This window comes from Hydra vulgaris, chromosome 12 (genome assembly GCF_038396675.1).
Source record: "Hydra vulgaris chromosome 12, alternate assembly HydraT2T_AEP".
Classification (NCBI taxonomy): domain Eukaryota; kingdom Metazoa; phylum Cnidaria; class Hydrozoa; order Anthoathecata; family Hydridae; genus Hydra; species Hydra vulgaris.
In genome coordinates, this window is record NC_088931.1 from 40,528,280 (window position 1) to 40,546,377 (window position 18,098).

At 28.4% G+C, this 18,098-nt stretch overlaps 3 protein-coding genes across 5 annotated transcripts in view; 2 read left to right on the top strand and 1 right to left on the bottom strand.

The window, feature by feature from the left end:
- Positions 1-1,064: 1,064 nt before the first annotated feature.
- On the top strand, positions 1,065-1,487 carry LOC136088111 (uncharacterized). Its single transcript, XM_065811774.1, has one exon. The coding sequence runs from the start codon at positions 1,065-1,067 to the stop codon at positions 1,485-1,487; it is 423 nt and encodes a 140-aa protein (XP_065667846.1).
- Positions 1,488-5,830: 4,343 nt separating this feature from the next.
- Positions 5,831-6,762, bottom strand: LOC100206846 (COP9 signalosome complex subunit 7b). The gene has a single exon (XM_065813241.1). The coding sequence runs from the start codon at positions 6,735-6,737 to the stop codon at positions 5,979-5,981; it is 759 nt and encodes a 252-aa protein (XP_065669313.1). The 5' UTR covers positions 6,738-6,762; the 3' UTR covers positions 5,831-5,978.
- A 3,993-nt stretch (positions 6,763-10,755) lies between these two features.
- The window catches only part of LOC100207572 (C2 domain-containing protein 3), a 76,073-nt gene continuing 68,730 nt past the window's right edge, over positions 10,756-18,098 (top strand). The window contains exons 1-4 of one of the 3 annotated variants that reach the window (XM_065813239.1): positions 10,784-11,132; positions 11,237-11,518; positions 13,335-13,533; positions 14,541-14,644. In XM_065813239.1, the coding sequence (XP_065669311.1) occupies positions 13,367-13,533; positions 14,541-14,644 (271 nt within the window). In that variant the 5' untranslated portion in view covers positions 10,784-11,132; positions 11,237-11,518; positions 13,335-13,366. Of the gene's footprint in view, positions 11,519-13,331; positions 13,534-14,540; positions 14,645-18,098 lie in introns of those variants that run through there. The other 2 variants (XM_065813238.1, XM_065813240.1) reach the window with 2 other exon arrangements.

Genomic DNA, 18,098 nt, shown 5'->3' on the forward strand with positions numbered 1-18,098 from the left:
AGATCTATAATAACAAATCCATGAGGCTCAGACCAAGCTTTCTTACAAAATTTTTTAAACTCATCTTTTGTCATATCACTTGAAACATGATCATTATAAATGTGAATTAAATTCTTTGAATCTTATGGAAATAAGCAAATAAACTTTGTATTTTCTCGTATAGTTTGCCTCGGTAACATAAAATAATTTTGTGCAAGATAGAAACAATCTACATTACTATGTCTTCCTCTTATATAATATTTTTCACACTTATTTTGCTTTGTTAATTGTAAATCATCTAATATCATCAAATTATTCTTATGAATATCAAGATCTTGAGGATCTAGTACATCTTCAGCTGTTTCAAAAAACTTACACTCCATATCTGTTTTCTTATTTAAATTTTTTGAAATGTCTTTAATTATAAGCTCACGGTATGCATTTAATTTTTCTATTTTGTCTTGTAACTTAAATAGTTCAAGAATAATTTTTTTTTAATAATTTTTTTTTAAAAGATTGTTTAAATATTTTGTATTCTCGTTGAAAAAGAGATTTTCCAAAAACTTGTAAATTATTATAGTCTAACCAACCAGGTCTCAAAAGTAAATTCAATAATAAAGTAGTTTTTCCACAATCCGACTTTCCAACAATAATGCCTCTTATACACTTAGGAAACAACTTATTATTATTTCTCTTATTGTTATTCGCATTCCATGACAAATCTATATTATCCATTTTTATATAATTAAGATTTTCATTTTTATATATAAAAATGCTATACAGCATTATTTTTCTATGTATATAAAAATGTACTGCGTTAATATTCGATGATACCGCAAAAAGAAATTTAGCTGGTAAAATTATGATCGAAGAAATGGATGCTATGAAAACCCGATAATACGTGAAAGAATTGAACGAGGTATTATAAAACCTATTATATCATCTAAAGCAAAGTTTGGATTAGGTCTTTCAGACCCATATGAATTAGGTTCTTTGAACCCATATGAATTAGGTGTTGAAACTAAAACTACTCAAAAAAACTACCAACGATCAGTAAAAAATAAGAGGATAAAGAAGTAAATCTTATGGGTCTGAAATGGACTGACAAACTTGCAAACGAACTTTATAGACCAGTTGTAAAACATTTCAGTAAAAGAAAAGTTATTGTAAATAGAATCGATGAAGTATGGGCTGCTGATTTAGTTGATATGAAATCTTTTTCCAAATTCAATAACGGTATAAAATACTTATTAATGGTGATAGATGTTTTTTCAAAGTATGGATGGATTGTTCCATTGAAAAGTAAAACTGGAGTTGATGTTGCTAATGCTTTAAATAAAATCTTTAAAGAAAGAAAGTGTCAAAAAATGTGGATAGATAAAGGCTTAGAGTTTTATAATAAGCATGTTAAAGCGCTTGATGTTGAGTTATATTCAACTGAAAATGAAGAAAAAAGTTGTATAGTTGACCGTTGGAATAGAACAATGAAAGATAAAATGTTTAAGTAATTTTCAGCTAATTCTACTAGAAAATATATTGACGTTTTAGATGAAATGGTAAATAAATACAACAACACAAAGCATTCCTCAATTAAAATGACACCAGTTGAAGCTAGCAATAAAAACAATGAAAATATTGTTTGGTTAAATCTTAATGGAAATGTACGATCAGAGTCTGTAAAACCAAAGTTTTCAATTGGTGATAGAGTTAGGATAGCTAAAAAGAAAAGAACGTTTGAAAAAGGGTACACACCGAGATGGACTGAAGAAGTTTTTACAGTGTCACAAGTTCAGTTCACAGATCCACCAACATATAAAATAACTGACGATAATAATGAAGAAATACAAGGCACTTTTTATGAACTAGAAATGCAAAAAACTGATCAAAACATATTTAGGATTGAAAAAGTTATTCGTAAACTTAAAAACAAATCATTAGTAAAGTGGTATGGGTATCCTGATTCGTTCAACTCATGGGTTGATAGTAAAGAATTGATAAGTTTGAAAAATTTATTTAAAATTACAAAAAATAGCTCAGAGTTTATAGTTTGTAACCATAATATATTAATATATTATGGTTGTTATACTCCCATTATTTTATTTTAGCCCAGAAATTATGGTTAGGTTTATAGTTAAAATAGGTTAAGAAATTATGGTTAGTATAATGGTTGAAAAAAAATGTGCTGGAACGCCCTTTTTATACTCCTTACAATAAAAAAAATTTTTAATTATAAATTCAATAAAATGAACCCAGAAAATATTCTATTGCGGAATTTGAGTAAACCTATATATATAACCTATATATAGGCATTTTGAGCAATCCACAGTAGTTTTGCTCATCTATTACTTTTTGCTCGTCTATTACTTTACGGGTTTACCCTATAATCAACAAACTAGGTAAAATTTCTTTAATGGTGCTCTATTATTAACAATCGTGTTGGTAAATATTTATAGTTACTCAGGTTTGATTAAAATCTTTTAATAAATATCCTAAATTTTTAAAAGTATGTGACATTTGTAAATTTGTTGAGAGGCATATAAAGTACAGTTCTTGCGAACCATGGAATCATGTTAGAATATCAAAATGGAAGAAAAACGAATGAAAAAATGAAGAAAAACGTTTGAGAAATATACATAATGCTTCTATCTCATTCATTTTTAAACAGTAATAGCAGAAGGTGTTCTTAAAACTTTTAAAGTTGATAAATAACATTTTTATAAAATTGAAATTCACTAATGTATTGCAAACACTGTCAGTATCAAATTTATCATAATTCTCATGTAGAAGGTCTAGATTATTAATGAAGCTAACGCTGTACAGCGTTACAAAGGTCTATTCTTCAACTAGATCGGTACATAAATCTACACAAATATCAAAGCGAATTCTCTCGCGAAATGTAATGGCTATTTTATTTGCTTAAAAATCTAGAAATCGTCGGACTCGGCAAGTTGCGTAATATCATTATTCTAACCAACGGAATAAGTTGTTCTAAGGTTCAATAATTATTTTGACTATATTAGTAGGGAAAATTGGTATAAAACAGGCCCCTTAGGTGAGACGGTCCCCTATCAAATCTCTTGCTTAGACAATAAATACTATAATAATAACTGTAGAATATTGTGCTGTAGAACATAAACATTTAAAAAAACTAATCAAAAAATAGTTTTTTTCACCAAGCATTGTAGGAAATGCATCAATTTTTTCAAGATCGAGTTTATAATGTCGATGAAACAGGTATCACTACTGTTCCAATTAAGCCATCAAAAGTAGTTGCTATTTGTGTAAAAAAGCAAGTTGGATGCCTAACTTCTGCTGAGCATGGGTAGTTAGTTATATATAGAAATCTACATGACTGCATCATTTTGTGCTACCCCTTTTTGTTTTTCTTTCAATTGCTGTTTGTCACCCAGGTTGAATGTTTGTCACATCAGTCACAGTCACAGGTTGTCACAGTCACAGTCACAGTCACAGTCATCACAGTCATCACATCATCACAGTCATCACAGTCATCATCAGTCACAGTCATCACAGTCACAGTCATCACAGTCACAGTCATCACAGTCACTTTCATCACAGTCATAGTCATCACAGTCATCACATCATCACAGTCATCACAGTCATCATCAGTCACAGTCATCACAGTCACAGTCATCACAGTCACTTTCATCACAGTCATAGTCATCACAGTCATCACATCATCACAGTCATCACAGTCATCATCAGTCACAGTCATCACAGTCACAGTCATCACAGTCATCACAGTCACAGTCATCACAGTCATCACAGTCATCATCAGTCACAGTCACAGTCATCAGTCACAGGTTGAATGTTTGTCACCCAGGTTGAATGTTTGTCACATCAGGTTGAATGCAAAGTGATGTATTTGTTACTTGGTTCATGCACTTTGTAAAACATGCTAACCCAACAGAGCATAAACCTGTTTTGCTAATATTTGATAGGCACAACACTCATACTTCAAATCTAGAAGTAATTAAGCTAGATTGTCAAAAACAACGTTATTTTGTTGTATCTACTACTGTATTGTAACCAAAAACCATAACTATTAGAAATAGCTATAATGACGTCTTTAACGATCTATTATGCATAAGAGTTTGAAAATTGGCTAAAAAATCAATCAAGTTTTAACAATTCATCAAATATCCGAACTGTGTAAAAATAACTACTTGTGGGCAGCATCTGCTATCACTGAGGTTAATGGTTTTATTAAGACAGGAATTTTCCCGCTCAATCAAAATGTTTTTACGGACAACGGTTTTGCTTCAGGACTTTCAACTGACATTCCTTTGCTCATTAAAAAAACAATACGAGAAGTTGTTTCTGGGCAAACATTAATCTCCGCGCGGTAGATTCTAGACATAGCTTAAAATGAGATTCTGCTCATTGAGTTTCAGACCTCAGAAAATTTAAACGCCAGTTATTGAGCAAGTTCTGAAACGAAATTCAACTTTTTAGAGCCAGTTGATCACCAACAGTATCAAATAAAAAACAATATTTTCCCTTGTTAGAAGTTTACTCCGCAAAAAAAAAAAAAAAAAATCATCAGCACAAGGTTTAGGACAAGCAGTCCATACAAATGTGATTTGGAAAAAAAGCTAAATACAAAGACAATAAAAATATTATTAAAAGAAAACCAAAAATTATTAACAAAAGAAATTAAAAAGGCAAAAGAAAAAAAAATACGAAAGCCAAAAAAAGACTCCGTCAAAGGACTGATCAAAATAAAAACCCAATAAAAAAAGCAATCTCATGTGCTGAAGCATTGAATAATAAAATTAACTAACCTTTACTACTTTACCGTTATAAGTAATAAATAAAACTAAGGGTTTTTAAATTTTCAAAATATTTGAAAAGACCACTTTGAAATTTTATTGAGCCTAATATTTTTCTAATTATAGTAATTATGAAAAACACTCGTTTATTGTGTTTTTTTATGTCTTTTAAAATCAAACATATTATAATTTTAATTTGCACAACATTAGTTCGAGGGTTAACACTTGAGTTTAAGCAATTTGTCAATTTTTTATGTGAGTAATGAACAGAAGATTATGTATCATCTATAATTTAGTTATAGCCAATTTTCGATTAACAATCAGATTTTATTCAAAAATTAAATAAGGGTCCCATTTTAGGCTAGCTCTAGGGTGAAATGGACCCCTAATGGGCATATTTTTGTTCAACGGTTATTTCTTATCGTAAGACATAGTTATATCTCAAATTTTCTGATGTTAAATTGTAGAGCATAAATTGAATTTCCTGAAAGATACTTTGCTTGTAATTTTCGTTTGTTTACAGTTAGTTGACTCTATAACTTTTTGAAAAGGGGCCCGTTTTAAACTACTCTCTCCTAACACAGGTAAGAAAGTCTGAACTTTAAAGTTGAATACTCTCCCGCGGTGCACTGTGTAAAAACCGCTAGGTTTTCTTTTTCAGGCATTGAAGAATGCCTGAAAAAAAAAATTTTATCGCTGGTCAGCGTAAACGTTTTAGCATTGCTGGGGTAGGTCGGTACATACCTGTCTTATCCTTATTGATGTATAGCGTCATACAGAAATGAAGAATAGGTAGAAATAACTGTGCATTGTAATAAATATGAATGTATTCAATACCTGCCTTGGCATAACCCTAACGGATGTTAGGTAGGATGCAAGATGGATGTAGTACAGGTTTTTGTCTACGTATTAAAATGATCTACAAAAATAAATTTTTTTTTGCGAATGAAATAAGCATTGCCATACGTCTATGGAACAGGAGAATGCTATTACCTGGCACTACATCCCTTTAAAAATCCCCATAGCCAATTATTCTAATGTAAAAAATAATACAACTAGAATTAAAAAACATAACAACAAAATGCTTGTGTAAGTAAAATGTTCTTAGTTTTTCATGAGTAAAAATCCAAAGTGTTAAAGAAGTTAATTAAAGAAGCTATAAATAGGAACAACATTTTTGATAATTACAAATATATAATTTAACTTCTGCTATTTTGTTCTTGAAGTTGGCTTTACTAAATTACGAAGACCTCTCGCTTTATCTTTTTGAGATTGTAAATTAGCATCTACTAAGTGATCTTGAGTTTTTAAAAAATTCTTAACTTCATCAATTTCTTTCTCAGTAACTTTCCTTTGTTGAAGTTTCGTGTCTTTCATGTTGTTTGCATGTTCTGTCAGCTTTTCCAACGAAACAATTGCATTACTACAACCTTTGCACCAGTTATCTAGTATAGTAACAATGTAGTCAACCTTTTCTGGCTGTATGTCACGCCCTATAACAAAATCAACTTCAAGACGTTGATCCTGCTGATTTAGCTTTCCTTGTATTATATTCGCATATATTGCTTCAATAATTAAATCTTCTAAATATCTTGTATTGGTAAGACTAATTTCGGTTTTAATTTCATCATAACTTACATATTTTGATTTTGAGGCTAATGTTGCAAGAGATAGCAATTTTAGCTTTGTAATTTGATTTAAATTCAGTTCTGGAAAACATTCCTTATTTGCAGAATAGCTCATGAATGTTCCGAAGGCAAACAAATTGAGAAGCTTCCAGTCTTTTTTAAATAGTTCATTATTTGATAATTCCACCACATTAGGCATTTGTAACAACTCACCAAATTTGTAAATACCTGGCAATTCAGTCACTTGCTGAATAAGTCGTGATAAAGCAGCTCCATGAGACGACTTAGCTAGTAACAAAAATGGCTGCATCAAACTTCCTTTGTGTGTTTCATCAGTCATTTTATATTTAACCTGAAAAAAAAAAAAAAAAGCATATAAAAATATAAAAAAAACATATAACATAATTCAATCTATACCTTAATGTTTCAATAAATTATTAAACATAAATGTTTATAGCTTTATAACTATAATAATATATATTATTATAATAACTTTTATATAAAATAATAATACATAATAATAATATTATATCATTATTTTATCTTATGTATTGTTTTTTAGTATTTAGTCAGTCAATGTGTGTATTGTTTTTTAGTATTTAGCATTTAGTCAGTCAATGTGTGTATTGAACCCTCCTGCAGAGAGGTTCTATACTATCTTATAGCCTGCTGCCGCAAGGAAGTGCCGCTACATGGACTGAAGGTTTGGCAAGGGACAGCAATATTTTCTTCATTTTCTTCGTTTTTTTCTTCTTTTTCTAAAAACACTGTATAAATTAATGTAACAAAAATAACAATTTGTTACATAAATATTACATAAATTTAAGAATTTGATACATAAAAATTGCATAAATTTAGGTTGCCCTTTGAGAAAACATCATTATGTGCTGCTTGGGCAACCATGTTACACCCCTGACTTATAATAATATGTATTTTTAAATTGATAGAATGCCTGCTCAAATAAAAACCTTCAGTTGATGTAGCAGCACTCCTCGCATATTCTATCTATTTGTCAATTGATATAATAAAAATAAAAAAATTTTTGAATGTTTTTATTTTTATTAAAAAAATAAAAAACATTTTAGTCTATTATGCTGCATTAATGTGGTTTTTAAAAAAATGAATTAGCATTTAAAATAAAATTTCCTCAATTAAATTTAATGGTTTTTACATAAAGTTTACTTGATTTTGTCATTTTTAAACACAAAAAGTTGTTAAAAGCCATTTTTTACCGCAAACAGTAAACTCAAAGCCTTTACTAAAGAAATTCGCAGTCGATGTAGCGACACTCCCTTACAGCAGCAGGCTATAAGATGTATGTACGAAAACCCCTGGCAGTATTCTATTCCATTCCGTGTGATGTCAGAGTGCCTATATAAACAATCATTCATAGTTACATATATATATATATATATATATATATATATATATATATATATATATATATATATATATATATATATATATATATATACACATACACACACACACCATCAATGGGGGTGACTATGAACATCAGTACCAAGTTTAGTAAAAGGAAAAGCAACACACACAATAAATATTGTGTTATTTTGATTCAGTTGCATTAATTACAAAATAAATTACACTTACAAACAGCAGTAAATAAAGTTAAAAACCATTTACTATCAGGAAAGCAGCTAAAATTTATAACATTCTGTTAGGAACACTACATAAAAATATAAACTTTGGGATCATGTTCCAAAAAAGCATAGTGGACAAACCAGACTTGATAGTTTAACAGAAAGTTTATTTGTTCAAACAATTACTTATATCACAGACTAGAGGGTCTCTAGTCTGTGATATAAGTAACCTCTTGATTGATCTTGGATGGTTTCTGTTAATGAGCCGCTCCATAATTGTATGAAAAAATATATTTTGGAAGTGGAGTAAAAATAGTGAGGAAGCTTTTCAAAAAGTTAAAACTTTGTTTTGCAATGCACCATTGTTAGCCCACTTTGATCTATTAAAAAAAACATATTTCACTGTGATGCCAGTCTACATGGCTTGGGAGCTGTGCTGAATCAACAGCAGGATGATGGAACTAAATCTGTTAGTTTTGCTTCAAGAACATTAAGTATGGCTGAATAAAATTATGCCCAAATTGAAAAGGAAGGATGAGCATTAGTTTTTGCAGTAAAAATATTTCATCAGTTTTTATATGGGCACAAGTTTACTTTGTCACTTATCATAAACTTCTGCTGGGGCTCTGCTTCTGTCAGCATATGGTTATAAACTGCTATATTGTCCTGGCAAAAAAAATGCAGCTGCAGATGGTTTAAGCTGTTTACCATTAGATGCATCGAGAAAAAAGTCACGATTAAAAACCATGGAAGTGGCTATAATGGAGCTAGTAAAAACTCCTATTACAGAGTAACAATTAAGGATAGCCACATACAATGATACCATATTAGGAAGATTGATTAAAATGGAAGTTGTAAGAAGTACTAAAGCCAAGGCAACAATTAGGGTACTCAGAAAATTATTTTCAACCTATGGTATACCTAGAGTTATTGTTAGTGATAAAGGATCTGGGTTTTTGAGTGAGCAATATAAACAGCTTCAAGTAATGTTAAACCAATCTATGCAGCAGTTTATCATCCAGCCTCAAATGGTCAAGCAGAACTAATGTTTAAAATGTTTAAAAACTTGTTAAAAACTTTTCAAGGAAGTGATGTCAAGGTTGCATTAAACCTTTAGTTAAAACAGCAGATAGCATAAATAGTCCTTGAAAACAAGTATGAGGATGCAGACTAATTAACAAAGTTATTGATCCAAACAGAGTATGTGAACAGCTAGAAAGTAAAGATGTTGGTCCCAAGAGACCTTGTGAAGAACCTGGTTTTCTGAGCCCATTACTACAAAAAACCAAAGGTCAAGTCGAACCCATTGCAAAATCAGCATATTTTGAACAGTATGAATGATTTATGGGTGGAGGATTGTTGTAATTGCGTAATCTGGTTGCCAGCAAAGTATGGATGTACAACATATCAGCATTTTTCCAATACAGTCAGAAAGTGACAATTGCAAAAAGTAATTGTTGTTATTTTGATGGACTTATTTTTTATAGTTTTTACAACTGATTGCAGTTCTTATTATTTGTGGTTAATTTAATTGAGTTTTTCCTAAAGCAGTAGTATTCCTTATTAACTGTAGCTATAACAGTATCTTTACCAGGGTTGGACTCAAGGTGGACCACTTAGAACTGTATAAGATATCACAACTGATGGGTGGTTTGATGGTAGAACATTTACCAAATGGTTTATGGAGGTATTCTTGCCAATTACTGTGTTAAAAACCAGAATGACGTTGCTGATTGGTTATAATTTTGGTTCACAATTTTTTTTTCCTAGTCTAATCCCTACGTGGCTTCAATAACAAAGTTATTGAAGCCACATAGAGATTAGACTAGTAGTAGATTAGACTAAAAAGGTAGAGATTAGACTAACAGTTTTGTTATATGATGCAAAAATGTTTAAAAAGTGTTTATAGTTGCCCGAGGTCATATATATATATGTACATATATGACCTCGGTGCAGAAACGATGTAACTAAAAAATAAATAATATTCTGTTCAAATCTAAAAACTGACCAAAATTAGAATTTGGGTCGATTCTTAGATTTGAATGGAATATTGTTAATTATAGAATGCTCTAACAGTTAATGTAAAAATAATTTAGATTAGAGCACTCCATATACCATTTACCTAAGGATTTGACTAAATAATACCTACTCCCCCCATTTAATCTGTTTTTTTATTCTCCTGAACAATTAAGCACAATCTTTTTAATTTTTTTATATATATCTATTTGTTCATTTAATTTTATTGTTTCATATTATATATACATATATATATATATATATATATATATATATATATATATATATATATATATATATATATATATATATATATATATATATATACATATATACATATACATATATATATATATATACATATATATATATACATATATATATATATATATATATATATATATATATGTATATATATATATACATATATATATATGTATATATATATATATGTATATATATATGTATATATATATATGTATATATATACACACATATACATATATACACACACACACACACACACACACATATATATATATATATATATATATATGAATATATATATATATATATATATATATATATATATATATATATATATATATATATATATATATATATATATATATATATATATATATATATATATATATATACATATATAGCTATCAATAAACTTCGTCGTTATGTTTTTAAACTCCTTATGCGTCCGAATTAAAAAACCGAATAAAATTAATCATATTACACAGAGTTTTTTCGGAATATCACTTCTTTGTTTAGAGCGGTGACCGAAAGATACTAGGTCTCAAAATGAGGTTTTGATTATAAAAAAACGGAGACCAGATACCATACTGATTTAGGGAGAAGTGTAAGAGAGCGCTGCTACATCAAATGATTCCGTTCTTAAATAAATCAAAACCTCACTTTGATTCTTTGTATCTTTCGCTTACTGTTAAGAGCGAATAAAATCTCTTCGTGAGTGTATTAGTTATTTTTATAAACAATCACGAAAGTGGTCATAAAAGGCAGAAAGTTTAGTGTTTTCATTTCATTATAGTCTATACAAATCGAAAACTATTTTTATATACCTTTCTTATGAACATATTTCTATTATGGTAAGCCTACAAGACATAATTTATAAAACTACAAAACGTTTACTTGAAGCCCAATATAAAATTCATAAAAATGTCTTCTTTCCTATTTCATTCACTCAAATTAGGAATGGGGGTGTGCGAAGAAAGCTCCGGTCACAGCACTTCTAAAAGGAGGTTTACATATCCTGATGCTTTTGATGAGTTTCTACTTGTACTTTTATTTTACTCTTGATAAAAATGTCAAATAAAAAATCCGGGAAATTACTGTTGTAAGTTTTGAATTTAAAGTTCTACTTGTAAAATACTACCATATCAAGTTAGAAATAAAAGTTTTAGTGACAATAAAGATTAATAAGAATTCGATTTAACGGATAGTGAATGTGATGATACATCAAATGATAATTTTTGTAAGTAACTTGACTATAGTTAATATATGCTTTTATAGTTTTATTGTTGATATATGCTTTTAAATTTTAATTTTAAGAGGAAACTTTGCAACATAAACAATGTGTTAAAATTAAGTTTTTATTTATTTTTAATGAATTTTTTTATTACGTAATTAACTTTACTAAAATTCTTAAAAACTTTAAAATAGAATATCACAATTGTTTAGCAACAGTTGGTACACCGCCTACTCTCTCAAGGTTGCCTCGTAATAGTTATAGATGATAATTCTATGTTTCTTACACCATTATTGCAAAAAAAAATTTACGTAGATAAAATTTTTACGGACTGATTACTCATAGAAAAAAAAAAAAAAATTTTAAACATTTTTGCAAAATGCAATTAACCAAAAAGAAAACAAATTTTTTTAAATTACAAAGAATTTAATGTTTAAAGGCAATTATTTCAGTTACCTATTCATGTGGGATAACACGTTGTTGCATAACAACATTCATCTTTAAAGCTCTAAATGTTTCTTTAGTGAATATAAATTTAGATATAGGCTAGTAAGAATATTAAGTTGCTTTTTTTTAACTTTTTTCAGTCCGATTTATGGTATTTATAGTTATTATATTCTGTGGGTTTTTTTCCACGAATTTGATTAAATATTATACTAAATTAATTGGCATAATTATATGAACCGCATTACGTATTACGCAAGTGGGCAGAAACTAACCATCAGATATATGGCAACATATGGGCTATATATACCTTTCTTGTTGGAAGATTATATTACATAAACTGGCAAAATTATATAGTCCATATGATAGCTACATCTATTTTTCTTTACGCGTAATCTATCATCTCATCAAGTTTATATCATCAAGTGGCATAACTATGTGAAACATTTAATGTGAGTCACACCAAGTATCAATACCGAAATTCAAATAGTTTATAGTTTCACACTTTAAACAAACTATAGCCACATGTAAGCCATATATTCTTACCAGGTGTTTTAAATAAAATCAAAAGTTTAACATTTAAAAAGTGTAACTTATTGTTTTAAATAAGCAGTTACAAATCAGGAGAAGAGAGAGGAGGGGGTATGATGGGTATTATTAGAATTTCCCAAATAACCGATTTTAAAACATATTTTTTATTTTTAGAATAAAGTAAATGTTTTATTTTTAGACTGAAATAAAAAGTTAATAAATAGTGAGGCAACTATCAAACATGAGAATTTATTGGTGTAATAGCGCATTTATTTTTTTAACGTAATCTGGTTGGGTGAGCATAACTTCCCCTTAAATCCGAAGTCGAATGTAGTCCACCACTGGAACTCACTTGATAGTAATACTGTGTCAGCTATCTTTTATAACAGTTTCAAAGAAAGTCTTAACAAGTTATATTTAAAATGGTGTGCTTCATTATGGGTATTAAGTTCATAGTTCCTTTGATCATAACTGGTTGCTTTTAGTGTAAAGTTATGGCCTCACCAAGTAAATATAACATAATATATCCATTGCTGTAATAAAGTAAACTGGTAATAATAAAAAAGGAATTTATTCAAAAAAAATTTAATTTATTTGGAATGACTAAATAAATAATTTTTCAAATTTTACAATTAGAAAAAAGTGTTATGTAAAGTTTACAACATTGTTTACATCTACGTCGGGGTACAATATAGTAAATAGACATTTGATATCTTAAAATAAAAATAAAAAAAGACTAAACTAATTTAAATAAAACTAATTTTTTAGTCGTGTATCATTTTTGTACTTTTAATCTCTTATAAATTAAAATATGCTTTATTTTTAATTGATAACTTAATCATAAAAGGTTTGAATAAAACGTTAACACTTATTAATAAAATGGCGATTGTTGTCGGATCGAGCTTACCACCACAAGTAGAAGGACAGCTTCGATGCTATCTTGTTGTTAAAGTAGATGTTTTAAAATGGTGCATTCCAAGACCTCCAAAAGATGTACAAGTTAAAATTGTTTGGTGGGGAGATGCTTCTAACTGTGTTTTATTGAGGTTTGTAAACATTTTTTTCACCAAAAAAGTTATAACAACACCAACATGATGTCAGCGTTTTTAAATTTTATTTCTAGTTATAGTGTTTTATGGAGATTTCATTTTAAATTACCAAAATTAAACAGAGAGAGAGAGAGAGAGAGAGAGAGAGAGAGAGAGAGAGAGAGAGAGAGAGAGAGAGAGAGAGAGAGAGAGAGAGAGAGAGAGAGAGAGAGAGAAAGAGAGAGAGAGAGGAGAGAAATTAGTAATTAGTTGTAAAAGGATTAAATATAAACTTGAAGGATTTGATAAAGTATTAATAAGTAAAAAATATTCACCATTAACTAAAAAAACCGAAAAATCCCATAGTCATGTGTCTCAATGAGGATTTAAAGCAAACGTCATTGGCAATAAAAAAAAAAGATTTAAACCAATACCTCATGTAAAAACAGATTGCTTGCTCAAAAAGCTGCGTAGGCTGAATGTATGAGCTATAAACACACTATGTATAGCAACCTTTGCGATTTGAGACGGTTTCACTATGTGTTTTGAACTGGTTTTACTTGTTTTTAAATTCTGTACTAATATGTTCAATAATAAAGCAATTTTAAACCAAGTTTGATCCTTTGATTTGTGGTTTTAATGGATGTATAATCTTAAAACTACTTTTTAAATCAAAAATCAATAAAAAGAAATAAAATTCAAAAATTGGTTTACCATGCACATTGTAGATAATGCATCTGGGGCATTAATTTATAGCTTTAATTAAAGTCAAATATGAAAAACTTAATATAAATTTGTATATTTACTTTCACTCAAAAACAATTTGTGTTCACAATATAGTTGTTGAGACATGAAATACTTTTTCTGCAACTAATATATTTGCCAAATTTCAGATTAAAAAATATTTTCAAATTTTAAAAATATTTTTAAATCTGTATTTATAGATATGTATTTACAGGTAAAACAGAATTTATCAGTGTTTCTTCATTAAAATGCTTAATGCTATTATTATTAATTATTTATAGGCCAATTGTAGAAAATGGTAATGGGTTAGATAATACTCACAAATGTGTTGAGGCACATTATCCTGTTCGATGTGGACCAAAGCAATTTAGTGCATATTTAGCAGGTATGTAAACTTTTTAAGTTTATTTTTTGGAATGCATTTTTAACTGGTTGGAGGTCTCACATAATACTGTTTCTTCAATATATCTGATCTTTAGCATCTTTTTTTGGGGGAAATGTAGCTCCCTTGTTTCATAGGCTCTGCAACCATACGCATCTTTATGTTCTGCATCAGACGTGGACAGGAAAGGCGTGGGATCGCACTCTATTCCTGACTACACATTTATTTCTTTTTTACGACAACTTAACCATGGCTTTTTAGATTTTTGAAAATGTTTCAAAAACTTGCAAAATAAAGTATGAGGTAATAAAGCGAGAAATTGCTTTTAATGATTGTATACTATAAAAAATTTTTTTATTTAATTTATTGAAATATACTATATAACAAGTGCATTTTTTACGATGTAAATGTTTTTAAAACAACTTGTATGGTTAATTTTATAAACAACAATGAAAACGATTGTTTCAATAAACTTTTCGATGAAACCATAAATTTAATAGTCGAAAACATTGCAAAGTTATTTTTTTGTTGTTGTTATGCATTGTGTAAAAACATTTCATTAGAGAGTAAACTTTCTATTTTGAAATGTTTTTACATAACACTAAACGCTTTTAAATAAAGATGATTGTAATTTTTCTAAAACAATTTGTAATCTTAATTTTATAAACAACGACGACAACCAATTTTTTAAAAAACAATTTGTAATCTTAATTTATAAACAACGATGACTATCAATGTTTCAATAAACTTTTTATAAAAAACGCATTAAGTTAATATCATCAAAAACATTCCAAGTCTTTTTTTTTGCTACCCTATTAAATGTTTTTTTACTACCCTCAGCACTTCTTATAAAATTTACAAATTTTAACTATTGTTATTGATAAGAAGCATTATACATTAATTAACAAAGAATATTATTAAAAAATTACATTTTATTTAAAAGTTTGTGTATTTTATTACTATGTTTGAATGCAATTTTATTATTTATTTTATAAACAACTACGACTTTAAAGAAATATAATGTCTTCAATAATTTTTTAAAAAGAATACATAAAGTTAATAGTCCGATTCTGAAGTAGAAGTAAAATCAGGGTTAGGATTAGGAAATTCATAGACCGGTATAATTGCTCTAAATATACCGGTCTATGAATTTCCTAATCCTAACCCTTACCATATTTGTTTTTTAAATGCATGGCTTATTTTTTTAAATGCATGGGTTATGTCACTGCTTATTCCAATAAACCTTATAAAAAAAGAAAAGAATAAATTTTTAAGATTGATAAACAAAAATAATAGTTAAGTATATAATACTAATTTGAAAATTAAAAAACTTTCTAAATAAAAGTTCATATTAAAATACTCGAAATCAAAACTCATACCGACCATAGCGCTCGCATTAAATATCATCTTTGATAAGTCTTAATTGTGTAAATTACAATACTTAAAATTTTATCGCTTTACAATTTGTTTAGTTTAGGCATATAATTTGTACTAAAGTTTGCTATTAATTAACAGATGTAAAAAACATTAGAAAAGATTAAAGTTTTAAAGTTATTCAACCTTAACGTAAATATAAACATAATTAAAAATAACTTTCTAATAGAGTTTTAGTTTTCTTCGGGTTAGATTAATTGAATTATTTTTATTTTTTTTAATTTATTTTTAAAATTTCTTTTGTTTTTTATAGTTTAACTTGTTTATAATTTTCTTACTTTTGTTGGGTTTTTTCAGCATGTTTTCAAATAACTAAAAAACCTGTGGTCATGCTTTCAAAAAAAATAATAGCAAGCATGGTCAGGAATAGAGTGTGATTGCATGGCTTTCCTGTCCACGTCTGCTCTGCATGCTTAAACCATTGAATCTTTCTTGATGTGTCTTATTAGATATACCCTTACAATCTTTATCAAAGGTTGTTGCTTTTTTTTTTTTTACACCAGGAAAAAAAAAGTCACACCAGGCATCCATTTAATCATCATCTCTGTTCTTTTAAAATACTGGACACCAGTCCAGTGTTTTACCATCTTTTTTTTTCTTCTAAAAATCTTTCTTAAACTTGTCTTTCAATAAATATTACTTATGTTTTTACCCTTTCTTGGCCTATAAACAAATTGCTTGTTATTGATAAATGCTCTGTTTCTTTTTAGTTGGCAGTAATTTTTTCTAAAAATTGCCTAGTCAACCAATCTTTTGATATAAACCACATTTTAGTGTGTCTTTACCTTTTTTATAAATCTTTACCATCCAACTTTTCTTTTAATTGTTTTTTTGCCATCATGTACGATTGAATTTCAAATATCTAACAACAACCTACATCCCCTGAAGCCTTCAACATCTTCAACAACTGAGCCCTCTGAATAGTTGATTTCACTCCACTATAGGTTATCAATAAACTTGTTCACTGCAGATAAATCTTCGTTTATTCAATTAAACTCTTTATTTGATAATTTTTTTTAACTCTTTATTTAATTATTTATTTTTTAACTATTTATATAATACTTTTTTAAATGATTGACCATGTTTTTATCTCAAGCCTTTTCCAACAACATTTCTATTTTTTCTAGCCATTTACAACTCAAAGCATTTTCTATGTCCTCTAAATCTAGCATCTTGTTAAACAATTTCTGTTCATACTGTTGAGTTTTGTATACAACTTGTTTTGTCTTGCAAAACAATATAATAGCCTTTCTTTTTTATTTTCAAACATTTTTCCACATTTTGTAAGATTTTCTTTTTATTTTATCGATTTACTCACTTTTTACCACCACAATTCCTTGTTTTTTTAAGTTCCCTTTTGTTTTTCCACCTTATCAGAAGATTCTAAATAGCTTTTCTTTATGTTTATTATATATATCTCTTAATGTCCATATAGTTTTCACATTTCTTTCTGATCTGATTCCTGCTTTTGCTGAAATTTTTTTCCCTTAAAATGGTTGCACACTTCATTTCAATTTTTTAGTTCTGCATTTACAAAGATTTCTTTTTTCTTTGAATTTTCAACAGGTTTGTATTACAAGTAACTAATTTGTGCCATGTAATATATGCTACACCTTGTATTACACTTATGTTACCCATTTTTGTCTTACTTTTTAGTTAAGACATAATAAGACTATGTATTACAGACTATCAATCGCATAGCATCTGAAAGTTCTAACAGCTTTTCTCCTTCAATGTTTTTCAAATCTAACCCCTATTTTCCATGTACTCAAAACCATGTGACTGCATCGACATGCTCATTAGGGTATATCATACTTTCAAAATTTTGATTTTTAACTTGGTTGGATAATTTTTATGGTGCCACTATATGTGAATAATGTTAACTTTGGGAAAAAAAGATTTAAAAATAAATAAATTTTACCTATGCGGGATTGCAGTTTTCACTCATATAAAAAAAAATTAAAGCTTCTGCTGTGGCAATCTATCTGTTGTGGCAAGCCACAACAGATAGATTTGGTCTATA